Genomic DNA, 24863 nt, shown 5'->3' with positions numbered 1-24863 from the left:
CGTTCATGGAGGACCCAGGGGAATCTCTGCTGTTATATTCAGTGATTTAGTGCAGTTGCTGTGATCACTTCCATACCGTTTGTTCATGACACGGTGGCGTAGGATTTACGTGGTTCTTGGGAAAGCTCATAATTCAGCAACTTTCGACTTCCACCTAGCAAGGTGAGTTCAGAAATAACAGGGATAAAGCCAAGCATTTGTTATTGGTGTCAGAGTGGGACTAAAGGACTTGCCATGGCACTGGCAGGCATGAGGTGAGATGTACCTGAGTGCTTTTTCTGGCTCGGTGCTTGCACAGCAGTCGAGTCTGGCGAAGAGGCTGGTTACAGAGGCACATTTTCCAAAAGAAGTTACAGGCCACCCAGGGCCGTGTCCCCAGCGGCAGAGTCACGGTACCTGAATCACTCCTTAGCATGGGCTTGCTGGCCAGTTGATGTGGTTGTTAGTATTAATGGCATTAGTGAGTTTGACCATTATGGGGAAATTATTCAGTTACAGCTGACACCATGATAAAAGCAGTAAGCAGAGTTAAAGACATGGATACCCTGAACCCCATGTTATGTGCCAGGAGCTGAGGAAAGGTTTGGATAGATGGATATACACACAGAGATCCTGATTCAGCAAAATACTTAACACACAATTAAACCCGCATTTGACAAAACCAATTCATTGCAACGGGGCGTAAGCAACTGCTTGGATGATTTGCTTAATTGAGGGTAAATGTCCTTATTAAATCGTAATGAAGCACAATTAAGAAATACAGAGAAAAGAAACTGCTTCCCAGAATGTGGGTTACTGGAATTTAATAACAGCCCCACAGTTCTGCAAAAAGAAATGTCCCCAAAGTCTAAGTGAATTGTCATTCCCAGAAAAGCCTTTGCCAGCTAGAAATATTTCGGTCATAAAACAACTGACCTCTGGAGCCACCCATTTCCGACTGCTTTTTCTGTTTCATTAGCCAATATGTATGCAGTGTGTGTCAATTAAAATGAAAGCAATTGGACATTGTTGTTGTAATTATCCCTCTGTCCCTAGATGACTTAGTATCATTTTTTGGCCTGCAGGACTAGTTTAAGCCAGTTCGCTAACTCAGTGATTTTTTTCTTGCTCGGAGTATCATCTGTCTCTGCTCTAAATTGCATCCTCAGTTCTTTCCAAGGGCCACCTTAACTCGGTTAGAAACAGATGAACGAAGCCTTTTGCAGCCGATGTCACTGATTCAGTGGCTCTGCTGGCGAATGTGCTGACTTAGCAAAATGCCAGAAACCCTGGCCTAGAAAACTCAGGCCTCTGTAGGCAATTTCACCTTCGTGTACTTAACATCAGGTCAACAAAACATGAAGGCTGTTGAGCATAGTGTAAATACAAGTCTTTTTATTCAAGTTCTGTGCACATCAGCTTCTGCTTTATGACTTGTATGTGAATTTGTTCCATGATAGTATTTGCCAGTGAAACAAATGCCTGTGCTTTTCCAAACCTAAACAAATCCCATCAATTTTGAGATTGATTTAGAATTTTTTTTTGTTGTTTTCATTGCTTTCATCAAAACCTCTCTGTGACATTGACAACTTGCTTTATAAAGAAAAGGAAAACACATCAATGGCACATATATTTTAAATAGAACTGATTATTTTAGCAGTGCTCCCATTTTTTACTGTGATTAATTTCTGAATTGTTTTATGATTACATTAATTTTGTCACAAAAAGAGATAAAGTATAGGACCCATCTTTACAGTCGAACATGATGGTTGAAAATTTGATAACTACGGGTGTGAAAGAAGGATGACAGGTCATTTTCTGACACAGTTTGGTCACTGAGGTGGAACTTTAATCATCGAAATCTAGCATATGAGAGAGCTGGTAATAAATTTATCATTAAAATGCTTCTGGCAGAAAATGCCCATTTCTTCAAACTGAACTATTTTACAGGAAAAGGTTAGCATCTGTTAATTTCTATTTCAAATAATTTCTGTAAAACAAGTGCACACTTTTTGACATATGACGATCTAAAATTTCTCAGCTTTGAAACTTCTGGCTTTGAAATTTGTTACATTAAATCATTAAAAATAAAAAAGAGAAAACTAATTAAATTACAAAAAAGGCCAAATCTATGTCTTGGACTGAGGGACAGGGTTCCTTCTAGATTTGCAGTTCTTAAACATTTCTGATATTTTATTGGCTTTCTGGATAAGAAATGTTTTTCTGTTTTGGAATTTCTTGCATGAGAAGAAAACTTGTCTTGCCCATCTTGGTCATGCACAGAACACAGCACTCTTCTGCTCAAGATCATTTTCTGCACCACTTTCCTCTTACATTATCACTTCTTATTCTTTCTTATTCTCTTTTGTCATTTCTTCTTCCGACCTCTTTGTTGGGAAAAGCTCTCACAAACTAGAGCTCTCAAGGCCCAAAAGAGTCATTTCCTGGAGTACCTGGAATTACCTGCACATTACGTGGAGTAAGGTGGGTCACAGTGGGGCAGCACCCTGCCCTCCCCACCCTACAGCACCGGCCACTTTGGATAGAGACGGCTCCTCTAACCCTGTCCCAGCAGCAACTGTGGGGATGCACAGGGCAGCTCAGAGCTGCTGCAGCCAGGGTGGGGGCTCCTGAAGCCCTTTCCCCAGGGCTGAGCTGTTCTTGGCTTCTAGTCGTTCTCCACATAAACCATATCTGAATGAGAGAGGGAACACCACCACCCCCCCGCACTCCCCCACACCTGCGTTTTGAACTGTTGTTCTCTCGCTTGCATTTTATTTTACAGTTATTTGTTGGTTTATTTTACAGTTATTTAACAAAAAAAATGCAGTATTCTGGGGCTTCCATTCCCTGTATTTGTAATGGGTGCCTTGCGGTGTGTTAGGCAGGACACCTGAAATGTGTCCTAAGAAAAGCTGCAGCTGCACAGACCTCTCAGCCATCCCGGGGAACCTCCTTTGAAGTACAAGTTTGCTGGTGGTGTTGCTGCATGCTACCCAGGCCTAGCACCATTATTTCCAGTCATAATAACAATAGTACTTTTAACAGTGCATGCACTGGAAATAATGATGTTTTCACCATTAAAAAAAATTGTGCATTAGGAAAAAATGTTAACTAATGATGTCAGTCTAGAGGCATCAATTTATTCTGCTTTCTGTTTTCTTTAATAGTGGCAGAGTGCAGCATGAGCCAGTGGCTCCCTGAGGACCAGGGACAGAGATGGGACCAGGGTCAGGCACAGCTCCAGGATGGTCAGGCAGAGCCCTGGGGACAAAGATGGGCCAAGGATGGTATGGGATGTCAATCTGCAGGTCAGGTCCCATGGACAGGCAGAGCTGTGGCAGAGTGGGGGAACAGCCCTGCTGCAGCATCATGGGGCTGAGATGGACAGCCCTGGGTAGCGCTGAAATGGGGTTCCACAAAGACTTGTAAATTTATATATTTATAGAATTGCATACTACTAAGTAAGAGCAGTGTTATTAGGAGTTAGATGTAGGCTGCAAACATGGTGTCACCCGTGTAGTTAGCAAAGCGCAAGAGGTAGCTGCAAGACAGAATCAGCACTGTGGAGTGGAAAAGCTGGTTTTCATGTAAACAGGCTTGGTCTGTAGGTTAGCAAGTTGTCTGTTGGCTTTCTGTAGAAGCAGCAGACAGGACAGACAGGAAGATGATTCACACTTATACTGCTTGTACATGATGGCATGAATAAGCAAGGTTTATGAATATGTAAAAAATATTCTGTAGCTTTGCCAAGATCTGTGAAAATGCAGGCTTCATCTACTGAACCCTACTTTCTCTGAGAATGAACATGGCTATCCTGGTGGTAACTGTGGTTCCAACCATTAAACCACCTTTCTATCGTCATTAATAGATGATGTCATTAATAGGACTGCCTCAGTCCCATTGCCGTGCAATAGATCACTCTGTTCGAGTCATCGTCATCAATGCTTTTCTTCTCATATTGCCAGCTACATAACACCTAACCAGTCTGCACCACCTACCTCTGTTCTGGACTTGTAGCCCAGGAGGTCCTAGTTGTCTGCTGTGGTACCACAGAGCACACGGTTAGCTGCTCCTCTTATCATCAGATTGCTGCTGGAATTTTAGATAGCCTAGTGGTAGTCACTATTAAAACCTGGCTGACTGACACTATGCATCCTTACTATCTTCTAGTAATATCTCTTGTAAAAATCATTCCATTCCTCTTGAGCATTCTAGCTGCCAAATGTGTTTTAAAGTTACCACCATGTAGCTTGAGATGACTAACACAGAGCACACTTCATTGCTGACAGGGAAAATGAGCTTTTACTTTGCTGACAAAAATTTGAAGTCAGATTGAAAGCTGACACATCCTCTATTTTAGTGATATGTATGAAACACTATAAATATAGCAGCGTGCTCGTGTATTTGCTGATGCGTGGTAATGTAGTCTGTAGCAGAACAGCAACGGGCTGGCAAGGAAGGTGGTGCACTGCAGTAATATGATAAAATCCTCATGTGACCTTGGCCATCTCAGAAGTGCTCCATGGATAATTGTCTGTCCTTGGCTGATACATTACAAAAATCAAGCAGAGGCAGTTGTGGTCCCAGGGCTTTAGTAAATAACCTGATCCTGCAATGTTTGTCCAGGCATAATGCTAATTGACTTCAAGGAGAGGTCTTCACAGTGTAAGAAACCAGAACTGTGCTGTATAGCAGCTGAATACGAACAATGGCCAACAAAGGGCTTGATTCTGGGAACTGGGAGGGAACTGCAGCTCCATCTGGCTCTTGTTAGAAACCGCAGGTGCTTGATTCATCACAGGATCAAACCCATGTACAGTAGTTCCCCCTGATTACATATTTTTGTGTTTCCTTGGTCATATAATGTTTTGTGCTCATGTTTATATTTTACCTTTGCTGCAGTACCTGGGCAGGAGTTACGGGTTAATAGCACTGTGAACAGGGAAATGTTATAAACTGCTCTGGGATTTTTTGTCTTTCTCATGGGAAGATGGAGAAGGTGATCTGGTGCGGCCTTTCCCTTGCCATGCATGCTTGCCAAGTGTGCTGGAGGTGGAGCTGAGGCTGTGGCCATGAGCCCCCTTGTCCCATCCTCTGCAGGGGAGAGAAGCAGCTGAGTTAGACACTCTGCAGTCCCTTCCAAGACCTAGGCAGTACTCATGTCCCATGCTGTCATTGCTCCAGCTACAAGAGTTTACCCGAGATGAGAATCTGACCTTAAATAACTGGGGAAAATAAAACATCCTTATCCAACGGTCCCATGCATTTACTAGAAAGCAAAGTGGGGTCACTTTGACATGTTTCCAACCCGAAGTGGAGATGCTTATTTTGGACTGAAAAATAAACAGGCTGTTTTCCTCAGCAGTGGTATACTGAAAGTAAGCAAGTGAATAAACCCAGGTGTTTGGTGGCTTTGGCCTCTTAACTAGTTAGGCTTTGTATTGCTCAAATTAGAAGTAGGTAGACTTGGTGCTTGTCCTGCAGTCAGTGCATCAGAGGGTCCTTTCATATAGCTCCTGTTCTAAGTTCTGTGCAGTGCCAGTCTGGCTCCCAAAATAAGGCAGTGAGATTGCCTCTTCCTGCCTATATGTTCCTTTCATAATCAGAAATGATAGAACAAACCCCTTCTTTGTTCTTCTGAAAAGGCAAATCTTTGCTACTCAGCTCCTACCGATGCGTTGGAGCAGCTGAAGGCAAACTGTGTTCCTCAGCTCTCAAAGGCAAGAGTAAAACGAGAACCCTTGCTATATATATCTCAGGATATGGCTGTTTCTAAAAAAACCCAACAGATGTAGATTAAAAATACATATGTTTATTGTTTTATTATGTGAATTATAGACAAAAGCTTGATCTATTAAGGAATACTCTGAATTTTATATAATAACCTTCTGAAACAATGAAGCAGCAATGTATAAAGGCACTTTATGCACATACTGATATTCAGTGTCATTCTAATTATCTTCCTCCGTTTCCCTGCTCCATAGTTCTTTCTGTAACTGATTTTCAGTCAGCGTTCTTAGTAAGAAGGAAAAATATTGAAAAGGCTAGAGCCGGTAAATGTTAAAAATAAAATCTAGCCAATAGCTGTAGAAAATATAGGTGGTTTCAGGATTAAGGTGTTATAAAAATTTTACCTAAAAAGTCATTTTTTTACAGCTTGCACTCCTAAGGAGAGCTGAACTCTAAACAGCTGATAGATGAGCTTGGTTTTTTAACTGCTCTTGAGACATGACAGGAACCCTGCTGTAAATGGTGATCTAATGCAAATTGATAAATTGCTCTAAAGTTTTGCCTCTGTTGGAATTAAGGGGTGTTGATTTCCAGAAACGAAGGTCAGATAGGGAGCCATAGGATTCCTGAGTCATTTTCTTCTGTGACTGACCAAATGTCTGACAAAGGTTGTGGACAAACAGCCATATTCAGCTCCATTGCATCTGAGCAACCAACTTTCTTTAAAGTGGGGTTTTCCAAAAGTCATGGCAAAGGGCACATTTTGGCATTTAACATTTATTCCAAAAATAACAAGTGCCTGGAAAATTGTCATTGAATAATACCAAAAAAAATGTAATATACCTGTTTTTCTGTTTCAATTAGACCTTTCCCTCGGATTTCTCTGATAGCCACAATGCAAGCTATGTCCTTGTATTTTATTTCATGGGCAAGGTTTAACTTCAAAAGTTTAACAGTTAGACATTTTAAATTATGCAAGCAGCAAAATAAATCTTTAGTGGTTTATAATGATAACTAAGCATTACAGCTCTGAGGCACACACAGATATAAAAATGAGCCACATAGTAGGAGCCTTTTGGTTTCACAGGAAGCATTTCTGATGGGTAGCAATTCCAGAAATTTTAGTGTTCTCCATTAGAAAACATTTCCCTCGTGTAACAGTTCTCTAGGTTCAGTTCTTGATGCTTAACTATTTAGGATCAGTTCCTAAGGATTAAATTTTTGAGGTTTTGTGCTGTATCGGAGTGACACGTAGCTCCTCTTTTAAAGGCTCAGGACACGAGATAGGTTCTGCGCTGTTTGCAAGTCAGGCAGGCCAACACAGGAATGCTTCTGGCTGGAACATATGCTTAATGTAAGTTATTTGGGGCAATAAAGCTAGCCAACAAAGCAGCCAGCTTCTGACCTTTTGCAAAGTAGGACCTTTTGTGGGACCATAGTCAGACCATGCCACTGTTCCATGCTGTTGAACAACCTGCTGTGGTGCAACCTCTGCTCAGAGGAGATGACCGTGGCACAAAAAGACACAGCGCCTACGTAGTTGTGACCAGCTGTGGTCAGAGATACCAGTTTCCACTTCCATGAGAGACCTCCAGAGGGATGAAACCCTTCACTGTTGTTTATGTTAGGATTGAACGCAAGGATCTCTAGGCACAAGCCTCAACACCTTGCAGTTGAGTAGTAACCACATTAACTTGAAGGAAGTAACCACTGCGTAAGCTTCTCCCTAAATATGACGGGGCCACTAGAGGAGGACAAAGAGCTGTGTAGTGTTAATGTCAACTACAGGGGCACCTTCCTAAGAAACAGGAGAGTTGCTTTAGCAAGCTTTTCAAATGAAAACCATCCAGTCTCTGCCCTTCCTGTTCTCTGTATTAGATTCCATCCAGGCCAGCAAGTTGCTATGACAGAAATGCGCATAGAGATGCTGGTATTTATTGAGCACTCAGCACAAGGCAAAAACTAATTAGTAATTTCCACCATGCTGTCAAGCCACAGCTGAAGTGCAGCAATAGGAGGAGGCTGGAGTTGCATGCAAACGCAAAAGACATGCCAAAGGCATCCCGTGTATAATTCTGTCACAGATAATGGCATTTGTCAGTTGTGATTTTGGCTCTGTGTCCTTATGAAGGCAGAGCAATAAAAAAGGCAAGTTAGAGAAAGCAGATGGCCAAAAGGTTCCTTCAGACATGGGTATTATTAAGTGGATCGGAAACTGCTGTCCCAGCCTTGATGAAGTGTTGGCTTTTAACATGGGGTCTGAGAAGGTAATAGCTTTAGGCTTTTATTTGAACTTTGTTTGTATCGGGTACTGTCGTGGTTTAACCCCAGCTGGCAGCTAAGTACCATGCAGCCATTCAGTCACTCCCCCCACAGCGGGATGGGGGAGAGGATCAGAAGAGTAAAAGTGAGAAAACTCGTGGGTTGAGATAGGTAAGTTTATAGGTGAGTTTATTAGGTAAAGCAGAAGCCACACAGGCAAGCAAAGCAAAACAAGGGATTCATTCCCCACTTCCTATTGCAGGCAGGTGTTCAGCCATCCCCAGGACAGCAGGGCTCCATCACACGTAATGGTTACTTGGGATGACAAACGTCATCGCTCCAAACCTCCCCCCTTGCTCCTTCTTCCTCCAGCTATATACTCAGCTGTACTCAGCGTGACATCATATGGCATGGAATATCCCTTTGGGCAGTTTGGGTCAGCTGTCCTGGCTGTGTCCCCTTCCAGTGTCCTGTGTCCCTTCAGCCCTCTGGCCAGCAGGGCCCAAGAAAGGGAAAGGTCCTTGACTTGGTATAAACATCACCCAGCAACAACCAAACCCATCAGTGTGTTGTCAACATTGTTCTTACACCAAATCCAGAACACAGCCCTGCACCTGCTACTAAGAAGAAAATTAACTCTCTCCCAGCTGAAACCAGGATGGGTACATACCTACCCTGGAGTATTTCTTGGTTCCCAAAGACTCTGTTATGTAAGGCTGGGATGTATGTCAGGGCAACTTTTTTTTAAAGCAAAAGGACAAATTTTCCCCTGGTGTAATTCTTGTGAAAATCAATGGGTTTACATCAGTTTTACAGACTTAAGCATCAATTCAATGATGGATTAAAGTTAAGCAGTATGACTGAACAGGTAAGAAGTTGCCCAGCACACACTGTGCAAGGCATAGGTCTGTGTGACGATTGTTGTGCAGGTTTTTAGTACTAGCTGCAAATTTTAAAATAGGAAGGACAGACTGTGAAGTGTGCAATGTTTGAAATCTGGTTTGGATGACTTCTACATGGAAAAATAAAAGAGAATGGTAAATTTATTTTTAAGCAAAGTTGATGCAAAATTAATTTATTCCACAAATTACAACAGGTAATTTTTGTTTTTAAAATTACTTGAACAGTTACAGTTGTCATTGTTAATAACTTTATTTTTCTGGAATTCTTAAGTTTACCAGGAGTGTAAAGATTTCTCCTTACTTTAAATTCAATCCTCACTGCAATATATGATTACATGTGATATGTGATTAACACTAAGATAACACTTGCTAGTGAGAAAAGCTTGCTTTTAGAAGCCAGGAAAATGCCCATCTGTAAGTATGACTGAAGTTACTAGCTTGGTTGAATGGTTTTCAAGCCTGTGATTATCAACTTATTTTTAAATTGCCTTAATTCTGAGAAGTAAACTGATTCTAGCATCAAATCTTATAGGTTTATCATGTAGAATATTAAGGATTCTTCCTTTGTAGAACCTAATTTTGTACCAGCTGCAATCACTGGCAACTTGATGGTGTTAGGATTAGTCTCTTAATGACGCATTTATAGCTGTATAGAAATTGATTTATATCTGTAAAGAAAAAAAAGATACCCTCCACTTTTCACAGCATTTCAGAATCAAACAACGCCTTTAAGTAGCTAAGGAAATGAGAAACTCAGGAACCTTATATTTCATAATATGTATGTATTTCTTTTAGCAGTCTTGAAACTAATACTTACTTGGATAACTAATTAAGTTACTTAATCTATAGAAAAATTGGAGAACAAGTGACTAAGGCCCAGGGTGTTGGGGGACCACTCTGCCAAAGACAGAAGGATCTGGGGTGCAAAAATAGGAGGGAGAGGCTCAGGACTATTTTTTCTGTGCGTGCTTCCCAAAGCAGTGGAGAGGGAATATGGAAAGGAATAATTACAACATCCTACAACTGACTGGTCTTCCTTACAGGCTTTCCCAGCAGTAATTGCCTTACTATCCATGCTAGGCTCCATCAAGAAAAGGCACTAGTTTTGATTTCCAGGGTATTTTAGTAGGCAAAGTGGGCACAAGAGCACAGGTACTCTGGCATCACTAGCAGACTGCTGATGTTGGCATCTGTTTTATAAACATATAGCACATAAAATTAGCCTTGCTTTTCACAGTTTCTTTTCTCATCTGCTTACGAACACATTGTTGAAATCTTCAATTTACAGTTCTCTGGACTCTCATTTGTTAACGAAAGTGTAAGACGAGTTGCCAAAGTTAAACTAAAGTTCTCCTGCTTTGTATTTTCACCTGTTTATAAGACAGACAGAACTGATGCAGTACACTCAATAGCTGGATGATGTATTGGAGAACTCAAAATATTCAGTAACATAAAGTACACCTTCTTGTTTGTGGCTTTTGTTACTGCGCTATTCTTCTATGGCCCCATAAACTTGGAATTTTTTAATCATAACAGCAACCATACAGGGATGATATCCAGAGTATTAAGCTACACGTAGGTAAATGAGTGTATACAGAAATATATGGAAGTGCCTCTAACTTGCTGCAATGTGTATATGGAACACTGATGTAAACATAATATATTGTGCTTCCTTAGGTCTTGATAGAACCTGTGTCTTATGAGCACTGGGGAAGAAATACCTTTAATTTTCAAGTGTTCATTTGCAATGGCTATACTTCATGCTTACACAACACAATTTGGATGGGCACAGAGGAGTCATTTTCAGTGGTTTTGTTCTCTTGTGTTTGATCCTTCTTTTACCAAAGTCTGTGGCATACTGCCCTTGACAATGTCAACGGAGACCAAGTGGAGTGGTGAAGTACTGGAGTTCTGTTGCACAAGGGTGTGGGGTTGTCAAGTATGCATCGCTGTCCTTTGGAAACCACAGAGCCACCTCTGTTTACAGTGCTGGGTTTGTTTCATCATGATCCTTTTAGATGTCACAGAAAAGCAGCTCCTGGTTTTTGGCAGGAAACAGTCCCCCACACTCACTTTAGACTCATTCCTTCTCTTTGCGTCCTCTCCTGTGAGCCAACCTTTGTCTAAGAAAGCGCATTTGTTTGGGCCAGGACCAGAGGCAGCTGATACTCAGCTTATTTTGATTGCCTGGCTGGTAGGGTTTGGGGAACAGATAATGTCAAGATTTCCTCTGCATTCCAGATCTGTTTTCCTCCTACAGTTAGCAGGCAGCGAGTGTGACTTTTCCCACTCAGCTTTTCCCACAGTCAGTAAGACTTATCTGACAACGGAGTTAGTGTCAACTGTCCAAAACTAACTAGGAGATATCTTCATTTCACCACTCCTGTGCTGTTATTGCTTATCACTGTCACTCTCCAACTTAAATGACTGGTTAATTTACAGACATACGGAGACAAATTCACTTCTGTTGCAGCTCTGTTGGTTCAGTGGAGTAATGCTGGGAACGAGTTTGGCTGTAGGTGTCTGAAAAACACAAGTGGTAGGAACGTGATACTAACAGAAGCAAGAGCAGTACGACAGTCAAAAGAAAAAGGAAGCTCTGAGCTTTGGCAGGATTACCATTTCAGATTTCTGGAGTGTGATCCAACAAGGTGTTCATGTTTTACAGCTGGTGCCGCAAGAGAAAAGTTGTTATTCAACAGCAAAACAATTCCAGTGACCACATCAAAATGTAACCCATGTTAAAAAAGAACAAAAGGAGAAATAATTCATAGGATTTCAGAACACAATTCTATTGAGAATCATGAGGACAGTGCTTTTAAGTCTATTTAAGACTTTAAAAAAGACTAGAGCGATACTGAAACATACTCAACCTGAGATTTTCAAAAGAGCCTACAATGGTTAAATATTGAAATCCTACTGAAATTCCACAGAAACAGGAATTGATACCTCCAGCTTTACCTACAGTCTTAGATGGCTTTCTGAGCACCCCTTCTGTCAATGTGGCAAGAGAGGCATTGTCAGAGGGTAACATCTTCAGCTGGATTAAGTCCTCTTCCACAGGTCTGCTGTAACACCTCTTCTACGCAGCTAGTTTGGGGTGGAATGAGTCACCCTCTGAGGGACAGCCCTCTCTGGCCCAGCTTCCCATCTCCCACAGTTCTTTTTTAACTATGGGTGCCTAAAATTCAAGGAATAGGAATCTTACACCTATTGCTTTTGAAAATTTATTAGCATTTCTGATTCACAGATGAAGTTAAAATGAATGATTGTAGAACTAGGCATTTAAAAGTTATGTTTAACTCAGGTCATTCAATTAACCTGGACTAGCAGTGCAAATAGCCAGCAGTGTATCCAGAGCACTTTGTTCATTGCTCCATACACTTCTCTATACCACCCACATATCCTACCTAATTTTTTTTTTCTCTTACGGTCTTCTGGACTCCTCTATCTCTGTTCATTTTCTCAGCATTTCCTTCTTTCAAAAATCCAGTTTCAGTTTTCCTCCTTACTATTTCCACCCACTATACAGTTTCCTCTTAAAGGCACTGCCGCTTTACAGTCTGGTTACTCTCCTGCTCATGATGCCTTACAGTGGTCTTCCTTCTCTTTGTTCTGTCTCTCCTGTTGCCTCTACCCCACCTCTATATTCTCCAGAGCTTCTTAGTCCTTTCTGGTTCTCAGTGAAATGGGCATATTTCTCTCTGCAAGCTCTTTAAATCCATGCATAATACTATGTCTCTGCCCTTGCAATCAAAACAATTTCTTTCTTTTCCTTCTGCTGGTTAATGGAATTATCATCTATCTTGACATCACCTATGGGTTGTCTCCTTGACTGGCTGAGGATTAGCTGACTTTCTGGGCAGTGAGAAGCAAGGTTTAAAAACTGAAGACCAAAAGCTGAACTTCCAGATTCCTGTTTATGCCTTTAAACAAATCACCTGATTTTCAGAAAGGATTTCAGAAGTGGCTGATGAGTGGTAACCACTTCTGAAAATCAGACAGCAACTTAGCATGTAAAAATTAGGGATGTAATTTTTAAAATAATTAATATTTTGTGCTTGAGCAAAGTATTTCCAGACTTAATGCCCAGATGTGAGTGCATTCTGGAGTTGTCTTTGCAAATAAAGAGAGGAAGCACTGTCAGAAATGGATCTAAAAGTCAAGTGCTGGAATAGGTTCAGCTGTCCAAGGCAGCTAGAATGATACCCATATTTAAAGATGAAAAGAAGTCATTGTGGGCCGCAAAAACAATTACAGCTTCCCATACTAATTGTCATACATGTTTCTGAAAGAAACAAAGCAAGCAATAATATGCCTAGATGAGAACATAGATGTAGGATCCAGTATGGCTCTGTAAAAGACAAGAGAAAGACCTTTTGCACAGGAAAACAGGACGAGATAAAACTTATCTGGGTTTTCCAAATTAATATGCCAGAGATCTTCAAAACAGAGAGAAAATAACATCGGAAATCAGTGCGGGAAGGAAATTTTGGTCATAGAATATAAAATTTATGAAAGATCCAACGACACCCAAATTAAACTTGTCAGTTTTCAGGATGAAGAGAGGCTAATAATATTTTGCCTAAAAGATTTTTACTAGGACAAGTGTCATTTAAAGCTTCATTATCTTGACAAGTGAGTGAACAGATGGCAAAATCTTTAGCAAACTCAGGATTTCCTAGGGTACTAAACATTAGAAAGATTTCTGAGAACCAAATTCAAATCACCAAAGCAAGGTGATTTGACAGCCTCAAAGCAGATGGGGTTTCAATTTACCTAAGTGTGAGGTAATGCTCAGGAATGATCTGCAGTGTTCACTGATACTGCATACTTAATGAAGTGTTACCAGTTCAGAAAAATACCTAAGCAACATTATGGACAGTTTAATTAAAACAGCTCAGTGAAAACAGCTGTTCAATTTGCAGCGCTAGTCGTGAAAGCAAATAAACTGCTAATTTATATGAACCATAAAGAACAGCACTGATATTATTATAATGTCATCATATAAATTCAGGGAACTGTATCACAGTGATGTCCAGCATTGTCAACATTACAAAACTGTCTACAAAGAGAAACATTCAGAGAAGTCAGTGAAGGACGATATGCAGGGAAGATACAATCATTTTACTTAACTAATGAAAAAATGTTGTGGCACTAAATTCCTACTCACCTGTAAGTCATAGGGATATCCAATGACTGTAAGTTACAGAACAAGTAGTACCCTCAGGTGCTGCAACCTGTTTCCCCAATTAATGAGGATCATCAAATTGGCAAGAAATGGCGGGTTTTACGCTCACATACTCTTAAGAAGCATGGTGGGAGTGAACAGGGAAAGGGAAGTACCCACAATGGATGAAATTTTTCAGTGAAGCATATGGGAATTTTTACAATTACTTCAACACGTCAAGAACTTCACCATTAATGTAAGATTCTCACTAGTGTTTGGTCCAAATTGTGGTGTTTGGTTTTTTGGGGTTTTTTTAAGAATTATTAGTGGGGTTCTTGTAGGAAGGGAAGCTGTCCCTGATGATTATTTAAGAAGACCCTGAGTTTCATCAGCCCTACGTTAGAAGGACAATTTATACCTATACTTCCCAGCTATAAAAGATGAGCTATAGGACAGGAGGGAGGGAGATAAATCCAAATCTGTTTAAGTCCTAGAGAAGGATAATGTTTTACAGATGAAATAGTATTCTTTATGACTTGACTGACAGCAAGATCTTCAGATCACTGCAAAACCATTTAGCAACATTTCAGAATAGAATTTGGGAATAGCCTCCAATATGCGGCATGAGACGACTAGGTTTTGGGTTTCGTATTTACTTCTTGTAATTTTTTCCCCTTTAGCAATACCATTCACTAAAATATGTTTAAGGCCTGAACTCTCAAACTATGTATCTGATAATTTTGAGCAAATTAACATCAAGGATTACTTAGTATAAATGTTCTCTGTCAGCTAAATGAACTGATTTGTCTCAAAAATTAACACTGTGTAAGATCCTGCTGAGTTATAATCCCTTTAGCACCTACTCTCCAAGCAACGTACATGGTTTTTGTGACGTAAATGATTCAAAAAATTTCCCTGAAACATAGAACAATCTCAGGTAATTACTACGGAACAGATTTATGTCAGCACAAAATGACAAAAAGCTGTTGAAGAGAGTACATGATAGTAGTGTAAGTAAACAGTATGTGCAGCATCTGTACTGCAGCACCGTAAAGGTGTTCTGACATCATTCATAAGAACTAATCTCACTAGAAACCATTGCAACTTTGTAACCAGCAATGCATCCAAACAAAATAACAACTTTTTCTTCCCTTGTCAAACAGTCTTGAATGTGTATCTCCTTCCTTTGTATGGCACTTAATTGAAGTCAAGGGGAATTTTGTTTGTGGAGTCCCAAAAAAGTGTCTATTAATAATATATTATAATAATGTATTATTTATATAATAGATATATATATATATATATTAAAAAAACATGAGGGGAGTCAGGCCAGCTAGAATACAGTGCTCCAAGGGTGTACAAGGGTAAGGTAAAGCCTGCTGTGTTGTTTCTGGAATCAACTTTTCAAGTAATAATAAATAAAAAAGATGGCCTTTTCTGGAAAGCGAGTGGTGGCATTATCGGTAGAGAGCAGTGGCTGTGCCCTCTGTCATCAGTTTGGTCACATCTCTGTACACATCAGCAGCTGATGGGGAAACACCTCCTCAGGCTTTCTCTGCCTTTGGCATGCTGGAGGGCAGCTACGGAGCAGTCCCTACTATTGCCTTTCTTGGGAATTAAGTTGCTTTACCAAGTACTGCTTTCAATCCCAAGAGAAAAGAAAAATATCTGAATATTTTCTAGCTTTCTCCCATGCTGTTTTATGTTACTATTGATATAATAGTAATTTAATGTCACTATTAAAATTCAGTTCTGTGAAAGGCAAAGGGATGCATAGCATAGATTTTTTGTCTTATGCATGCAGAAATTGGAGTCTATTTGGAAGACAAGTTGTGTGTTGTGTGGTGGACTATTTAATTTCTCACAGTTGAATTCTTTTACATAGACTATAATTACACAGCAGCATGTAAGTGCCTTCATAAAGTCTGCTGCCTACTGTGCAGTGACACCTTATAGCTTACCTCTCTGTGCATGTAAGTAGTATATTCCACATAGAAGTATAACATAGCTTTCTTTCCAAGACACTGAATCTTGAATGAAATTATGGCATTATGCAAAGCTCCTCAACCTACATGCAAAAGGCAGGAAGAGTGTAAGCAAAACTGTGGTGAAGAGCTACAAATTTGGTGTCACAGGTATTTTTTTAGACTTGCAGTTCACAGCTGGGCTACCTGATTATATGAAGCCATTACTGAAGCAACATTGGACTTCTTTTGATAACTTTTTTCTCCAAAGCTTTCTGTAATGGTTTCAAAGGCACTACTACAGGCCCATTCATGTTTCAACCAAAAAAAGTAAAACTCTCAGAGACTCACAGTAAACCGTTCTCTGCGTGGCTCTAAAAACTGGAACTGCAGTTGTTACTGCTGACTTGTTAATATAACACAGACATCGACATTTCCTGGTTACTGTAAACACTGAAATGCTTTTGGAGTTAATGGAATACAGGTGCTGCCTGACACTACCAAAATGTTCTCACAGAAACAGAGACATTTTTGGATAGAAAGAGCTGCGGATCCACCTAGTCCAGCCCCTTCTTCACAGCATGAATATCCTGCTTCTCAGTGGGAATACCCAGATATGTTAAATGTCATGAAACAAGCATTCTTCCTAAGCTTAAGCTCCTTTATACTCACAGGAACGGCCATACCACTTAGTCTGCTGGAACAGAGAGTTCTGTAATGCCAGAGCTGGGTGATGGAGTGGACTTAGGCAGGCTCTGAGCCGGCTGGGAAACCTTCCCAACAGGGCTGTGGGAAATGATGCTTACAATCAAATCGTCACCAGCCTTCAGTTCGAATGAGACTCAGACAATACTGCAAACATCCAACTGGCCCTTCTTTACTGTGGAAGCAAGAAGAAATTTAAAATCAGCCTGAATGATTCAAGATCCTGTAGAACTTTTTAGATTAATAGGGGTTGGCTTGGGTCTCAGCCAAATTTTGATTCTGGTCATTATAATCTGCTTATCTGAAATTCTATCCCCTATTGCAACAGGCCACAACATTCTTCATTTCCTGTCCAAAAATATTAGTAGCGTTGCATTTCAAGTCTATTAAATATATATTTTAAAATCTGCTAAATAAGTTAAAATAGTAGCTGTGTGACCAGTAATGAAAGAAGGTCTGTAAAAATCCATAGCTTTCAATATATGCTTACTTGGCAATCTGCTCCCATCAGTCAGTAGCCTGATTACTAGGAAAGTGTGTGTGCACAGGAGTATTTGTGTATCTGAAAAAAGTTCTTACTCTTATAAGTAAATTGGTTTGGGGAACAGTTCAGTTGCGTTGTTGTTGGAACCTGTTGTCAAGATTGATCATGTTTTCCTGTGTAATCCAGGAGAGTTATAAAAAAAAGAACAAGCTCCCAGGTCTCTGAACCAATATCCAGATACGGCATGTGCTAAATTGCCACTGACTGCTGCAAGGCTTTTTTTTTACACAAATGTTCCAATTATTTCTGCTGTGATGGTAATAACAGTTGGAAGTTTGGAAAAAAAATAATCTTGGTTTAGACAAGGTCCCAATACAATATTAAGGAAATGAGCACTTTGAGAGCAAAGAAAGACATAGTTCAGAATAATGTATTTTTGTCAAGCAACTAAAAAGGAGAGGAAAAATCAGACACCAGAAGCTGGAATGAGAAGAACAGGGACAATATTCTGTGCTGAGACATTTTGTGTTTCGTCATAGCTGCTCACTTTTTCAAGGGCATTAATCACCTCAGAACTTCAAGCTCTGCTCCAGTAAAACTATATCTACACATATAAAATGTACTCCACTTTCCCAGTTGCTTAATCATTGAAGAACTGGCTATTTCTACAGCGACCAGCTTTGCCCAGGCCAAGCTTTCATATCTGCAACATACTACATTTTAAAGATGACCACAGAGCATCTTATGAAAGGGAGTGAAAGTTTATTGGCACTTGGTTTGTTTTGTCCATTCTTCTCCCCTGCTATCTGAGAAATGTGCAAGAACTTCTGTTGCAGCAATTCTTCAGAATTTCAGCTGAAGTATCAGCTTTGTTTTCTACTGTTCAGTAGAAGAACTCTGTTTACTCGGACTATAATCCATCCATTTGTACTTACCATTGTGATGATTTGTACCACAGTTGCCTTCCTGTCCCCATTTTTACCATTCTCACAGATTAGAGCATCCTCCTACCTGTCACACAGGGCCTTCCATCTGGAGTTCATCTTTCTCCTGTGACAAATTAGACTGAGTTAAGGAGACAAGATTAGAGAAGTAGAGGGGTTATGAAAAAATAATCAGCAAGAGCTAGATACAACTAGGATGCGAGACAGAGGAAAGTCCAAGTTAAGGTTGGCCAGAATGTGAAAATCCTGCTCTATGGTAAAACCAGGAAAATGTCACTTATTTTCCAGAAAAATGACATTTTCTCTATTTTTTCTTCTGTAAGAAATGTCTTTCTTTTATTTTCTTTTTTTTTTTTTTCTTCTCCCCCCCCGAAAGAGTTTTCCAGTTGAAAATTTTTGGTTGGTCTATCAAAAACTTTCATCCCATGTTTACCACCTCATCTTTGTTCTCACTTACTTTGCCTTGATAGACACAATCTGGTCCTCTTCAGTGCATCCCAAATGCAAATACTCTGGCAGTTAGTTCTCTGTTGTCACTATTCATTGCAGTTCTTCCTGCATTTATGTTGCATCAAGTGGAGACTACTTGGCTCAAGGCTGAAGTTCCTTCCTTCTATTGCTTGTTCAATATTAAAAGCTTGATTCCCACAGTCTCTCGGTACAGGATGCCAGCTTTTGTTGTCTCCTCATTGCATTTTCAAACACACATTTGCATGCTTTCTCTAAAAGTGCCCTTCATGCTTGGGAGTCAGTCCTCTGAATATAAAAATATACCATATGAACCTCCTTGGAGGTCCTCTTGCTAACTCACTTTGTGTCAGTGCCTCCAAAAAACAATTCTGGTGTGCTAACCCCAGTAGTTACTACGCTGGCCAGTATTGTGTTATTGTTCTCTTGTACTCCACCCTTCCTACCCCAATTAGCTCTTCTCTTCACTGGTGTCTTGTTTTATATTTAGTTTGTAATCTCTTGAGGACAAAGACTGTACTTTTGCTACATTTGGTTTCTGGTTCTAAGTGCTTTGATAATACAGTTTAATAATAATAATAATAATAATCCTCTGTGTGAAGAGAAGAAAAGCTTTATTCCCCACCATCCCCTCCATGCCAGTTTCAGCAAGGGAGAGGAAGCACAGTCAAACAGCAGATACTTTGTTACTGTAGTCTGTATCTGAGAGTACTTGGAGCCTTTTCACAGTGAACACTGCAAGAAGTCCTGTTTATTTCAGCATTAATCGCTGTGAACAAAAGTGAAAGAATTTGGCCCAGACTAATGAAAGCCAGCAGTGCTCTGCTGTTGGCAGAGCGAGGAGTGATCCTTTCCCAGAGCTTCAGAAAGCTGAAATGGAGAAGGATGAACAGATAGGTGCCAATCTCTTGATAAATCAGGAAAGAGTGAAACTGCTTTATAATTGGTCCTCATTAAAGCTATCTTAAAATGATTATAATTTGCATATGTAAATAGCAAGTAAGAAAAGCATGCCAGGGACCAGGCTGGAACATTTTGTCCTCATTCATAATGATTCTTATTTTTCTCTATCCAAAATGTTTGTTTGTTTACTTAGATGTCAAAGAGGACATCTACTCCTATGCCCTTGGTGCTTTTCACATAACTTCAACCATAGAATTAGTATGCAATTCACTGCAGTCTGCTATTAGGAAAACCTCAAATCTTTTCTTCCCTTCCAGTGATAATTCAGACTTACAACATCACACTCAGGACATTTAGCCTGCGAGAGAAAACAAATTCCAGAGCTCTAGGACCCCCAAAGAGATAAAGATCATTGCCAAAGTTATAAATATCACTTGATTTATTTATATCTAGGCTGTCTGAGCTACTATTTGAAGTTACAAAAGCACAGCAACACCATTTTGAGTATAATAAACTTCAAGAAGCTTCATTAATTTACAGTTGGTTCCTGAAGAATTAGATGTATTATAGAATTTGGTATTGCAGTGATTAGCATCAGACTGCATCAGTGGTCCTGTAGTGCTAATTGGTTTCCTCTTTTGCTCTGTTATTGCTTTTTAAGAGATACAAGTGCAAGGAGCTTGTATCCACTAAACAGCACGCGGTAACCAAGGATGTACTCATCTCATATTTTCCTCTGCAAGACGTATCCGGTTTTGTTCTTCTACAAGCAGATAAATATTGTGAAGTGCTTCTGCTAACAAAAAAATCCTGTCTTACCATAATTAGGGACCAGAGGAAAAAAAGGAAAGGAGTTGTACTTTTATCGTAGTCTTTCAGTAGTTTGCAAATAGCAGACCAAGATGTAGTCACTTTTCTCTTTCCTTAGCCTGATTCTCTTCTTACCAGATGCATGGAAATTTTTACAGTGACTTTATTAGGACTAGATCAGGCTGCGTAATGGAATCTGTAACAAATTAAAAACACACTGCTAATTAGAGGCCAGATTATTATGTAGTATCAATTAACTTTGTGTTTAATTACCATGGTGATTGGGAGAAACTATAAATTGCTAAATATATAATTAGAACATCAGACTTCTGTGCCACGATGGCATCAGAGCATGGGTGTAATTAGCTTAGATTTCCCCCTCAACATTTTATATGCTTGCAAGGTTTTCAGACAGTCAAATACCACTTTAATTCCTGCCAATATTCTGTTATCAATAAGAAAAGATAAATATCATAGTTCAGCCTCTTTCAAGGCAACTGGGAATTTCAACCTTTCTGTTCATCATATACAGTGTTTTTGTTGCAATTATTCTGAGCAGAACCATTTTGGCATGACTAGTATCAAGCAGGAAAACTGCTGTTTCTGTGGAAAATGTGCTTTCCTTTTCTTTCCCCCAGAAATGTTATCCATCTTGTTCAGGATGTCAGAATGTTTCATGCTGTAGACAAGAGCATTGATCAGTTGGTTACTTGCATACTGAAGCAACAGATGAAAATGTGTGGGGGGAGACCGGGACTTTACCATTTCTTCAAGCAGGTTGTGTAGAACAGCTCTTACTGTAACTGCTACGACTAGGTGTAATACATCAAAAATACCTGTGTTGGTAGCTTGACTTCCGAACAGCTGACAATGATTAAAAGCATAAAATAGGAATGGGCCAGTTGCTGCACAAGATACTTTCTCATTACTCAATAGCACTTTTTTCTTTGTGGAGAAAAGTATAGAAAATCTGATCGTGCTGCTGGATTTAGTTTTCCACAATAAACTACCTGAAATTAGTAAGATTTCTGTCAGTGCCTGCCAGAGTTTGGTCTAGGCTTGCCAGTTCAGTTCTGCTGCTGATTATCAGCTGTATCCCTGGATTTTATCTTAGTAACCTGCAGTGAGATAACTTGCTATTAGCAATTGCTAGTAGCTCATTGCTAATTAGCTGCTTTCAGTAAACCTGGAAGTTTAGGGACATTTTTGATAAAGTAACATCTTCAAAAATAGTATAGAAGGGAAGAGAGTATCTTTTGTTGTATTGCTACATCCTGGCCATCACAGAAAGCAACTGAAGAAAGGGAGATCTGCGTTCCAGACAGGCTGGACGCAGTAAGAGGCTGCATTCAAGTGTAGCTGCCAGAAGAACACTGTTGAAGGTTACAGTACTGGCTGACACAGACTGGTGTTTGTGGATAATGACACAGCAGTATGATACAAAGCCTTCAAAAATGATTTTATTATTTCACCTTTAGACTGTGCATCACTGCTGATCTTTATAGGGCAGCTGAGTACAATGGCAGAAATTAATTTCTCATCGCTACCTGGTTCCTAGCAGATAGAGGCCCATGGTAGAATACAGCCATCATAGGTCTTACATACCGGCAGTAATGGCTGTGTTGGCAGGGAATTAAATAAAGTGAGGCAGAGGTCAGAGGCAGATTTATGGGGCAGAGGAGCTGATTGTAGGAACTGTAATCCTCTCTTCTCCCATTAACATCAGCAGGTGTTTGCTCTGGATCATGGCATGTGGGAGTATTTACATAATTATGCTGTCCCCCTTCCAGGTCTGGATGCATTCGCCCTTGGAAGGCATCCCTTTTCTCGTAAGAGTTTGTCCAGTCATTTGGAGGACACTGTAGCTGGAATTGCAGGAGAAGGAGTGACATACAATATCTTCACAAGTTCAGGGCAAGCACATCGTCTCCACGGTATCGGATAAAATAGTTTAAGATGAGCGTTTTAAGAACAGGGACAATGGAAAACAAATTCACATCACAGAGTAAGCAGAAGACGTTATTAAAACTGAGCGGTAATGTGGAATACATCTGTTTTGTTTGCTTTTAGCTTGTATGGGTATTGCTGACATTGCAGTTACGGGTTTAGTTTAAACAAGACAGGGATATTGATAATGTTTAACATGACTTGTTTACCAGAATATTCAGCAGTGTATGGCACTTACTTTCAGGAACATCAGCCTCTTCACTGCACATCACGAATACTCTGCAGAAAGAGTAAGCAATAAGCATTGGTTTGTGACTAAATTAAACGAAGCCCGTTGTCGTTCTCGGCTGTCGGACTCTGCTGCCAGTGGTGCTGGGAACCGTCCACTTCACGGGTGGCCAGGGTAGGGAAGGAGCCACTGTTCCAAGAGCATTTCCCAGATCACAGGGCAAGCAGAGCCCCACAACTGGTTTCCTAAGTGGGATAAGGGCCCTGATGTTGCTCTCTGGCTCATCTAGGGAAGGAGGAATCAGGGTTCCTTTTAGTCTGCAAATGTGTGCAAGAAGTGGCTGCCAGGGTTTAGTTTTGAAACCTCTTAGGAGCGTAAGAGCTTGTTAGAGTAGAGGAGATGATGCAGGGGGGTGGAAGGTGGGAGGTAAGTGGGTGGCATGCAGAGAAAGTGGGAAAGAAACGGGAGCGGCTGTGTGGTGAGGACTGTGTCTCGAGCTCGGGTACAGAGCTGATAAATGGAGACCTCGTCAAAAACCGGTGTTCTTTGGGCAAAAGTGGCAGCGTGGGTGAAGCACCTATTAGAGAGAAGGCATCTGGCGGTGGCCAGGTTTTCTGTCACCTCATGGCAGGTGACCTCGCCCTGGCGCAGCGGCCGCCGGCTCCCTGCAGCGGGGCTCCCGCGGAGCTGGGTGGCAGCCAGCGGCTGTCCGGGGAGCGCGGAGCCTGGCCGGGGCCGCGGGCCCGGGGCGCTGAGGCGGGCGGAGGGCCCGCGGCCGGGGCCCACGGTGAAGGCACAAGCGAGGCCACAAACGGTGCCGCGAGGCCTGCGGTGGCCCGGGCCGTCGCAGGGGTGTGGGGTCCCCAGGGCGGGGGCGGCCTCTTCCCGCCGCCGGCCCCTCACGGGCAGCCGGGGCGACCCTCAGTCGGGGCCGGCGACCTGCCTCGCCTGCGGGGCAGGAGCCGGGCCGGACCCCGGGGCACCCTCCCCGCCCCGCGGGGGCTGAGGAGCGGAGGAGGGCGGCGAGGCGCCGGGCGTGGGACGGGGCGCTGAGGCAGGCCGGCGGCGACGCTGCTGCCCCGGGGGCGGGGGCGGGCGGCGTGCCGGGCGGCGCTCAGGTGAAGGGGCCGCCCGCCCGGAGCGGCGCTGACGCGGGCTGCGGCGCGGCGGGGCAGCGCCGCGGCCCCATGTGGCCGCCGCCGCCCGTCCCCGGCGAGGGGAGCCGCCGCCGGCGCTGAGCGGGGCTGCCCGGGGCGGCATGCGGAGCCGCCGAGGATGAGCAGCCAGCGCCGCCCGGCCAAGGCGCAGCTCCGGAGGTCGCTGAGCGAGCAGCTGCGGGACTCCACCGCCAAAGCCTGGGACTTGCTGTGGAGGAATGTCCGGGAGCGGCGTCTCGCAGGTCAGTCCCGCCGCGCCGCGGCTGCCGCTACCTGCCCGCGGCCGCCTGAGGGGAGACCCCCGGGGGACGTCCCGGCCCCGGCGGCGCAGCGGGCTCCCCGCTCGGGGGACGGAGGGCCGGGGCGCCTGGGCGGCACCTACCCCGCCGCTGCCGGAGCGCGGAGAGCTCGGGGCTGCAGCCCGGGCGGGACGGGGAGCTCCCGGCACCGCCTCGGCTGCCGGCGCGGATGCGGCTGGCGGTGGCCGGGCAGCGGGCGGGTCGGAAACCCCCAGCGCCGTGCGGGCAGCACCTGCCCGGGTCGTGGCAGGCACGGTGGGGTTGGTGTCACAAGCAGCGGGGCTCAGGGGCGCTGAACCTGGAGCTAAACCCCACGTCGGAGGCACCTGAGCATCTCGGAAATCAAGAGGGGAAATCTGGGAAGTGGGCTCACCTGCGTGTCTGATCAGTTTTCCAAGTCACTCGCAGGTCCGGGTTGGTTCCTCCTAGGGTTTGCATGGGAGGAGGAGGACTGCAGCTCCCAAAGAAAAATGGTTTGTTTTGTTTCAGGCACTTTTATAGCTTTAGGCCACTTAACTGCTCTGGAAAACTGGGCTCCTGCGGTCTTACCGTCCCCAGGTGGGGACCAGAAGGACACGGAGCAAGGGCAGGTGCCCCAGCAGGTCGGGTCACATCTAGAGCACTGCTGTGGCAGCAGCACATTCACTTTACGCGTGCAAATGTACAGCTAGTTTGTATTTGTCAAATACTTCATGAATTAAAAGATCTGCATAGTACAGCAAGTGCAAGGTAGAATTGTTATGCCTGAAAACAATACATCAAGATTTATGAGCAGAATCGTGTATAACGAAGGCTAATTTGTAAAGATGGATTCCTCTGCCACATCCTACAGCATTGTTAGGAGTTTGGTGACCTTGCCTAGGGCACTGTGACATGCTGGTATTGTATGATACAGAGGTAAACAGTG

General features: G+C 42.4%; 1 protein-coding gene across 3 annotated transcripts in view; it reads left to right on the top strand.

The window, feature by feature from the left end:
• The window catches only part of STARD13 (StAR related lipid transfer domain containing 13), a 312260-nt gene that overhangs the window by 144516 nt on the left and 142881 nt on the right, over nt 1–24863 (top strand). The window contains exon 1 of one of the 3 annotated variants that reach the window (XM_080377506.1): nt 18–23899. The exons of the other annotated variants lie outside the window; for them this stretch is intronic. Coding sequence (XP_080233632.1) covers nt 23776–23899 — 124 coding nt within the window. The 5' untranslated portion in view covers nt 18–23775. Of the gene's footprint in view, nt 1–17; nt 23900–24863 lie in introns of those variants that run through there. 3 annotated transcript variants of the gene reach the window in all.

Source organism: Falco punctatus (assembly GCF_963210335.1).
Source record: "Falco punctatus genome assembly, chromosome: 2".
NCBI lineage: Eukaryota > Metazoa > Chordata > Aves > Falconiformes > Falconidae > Falco > Falco punctatus.
The sequence above is the reverse complement of the archived record's forward strand: the minus strand, read 5'-3'. Positions and strand labels throughout refer to the sequence as shown.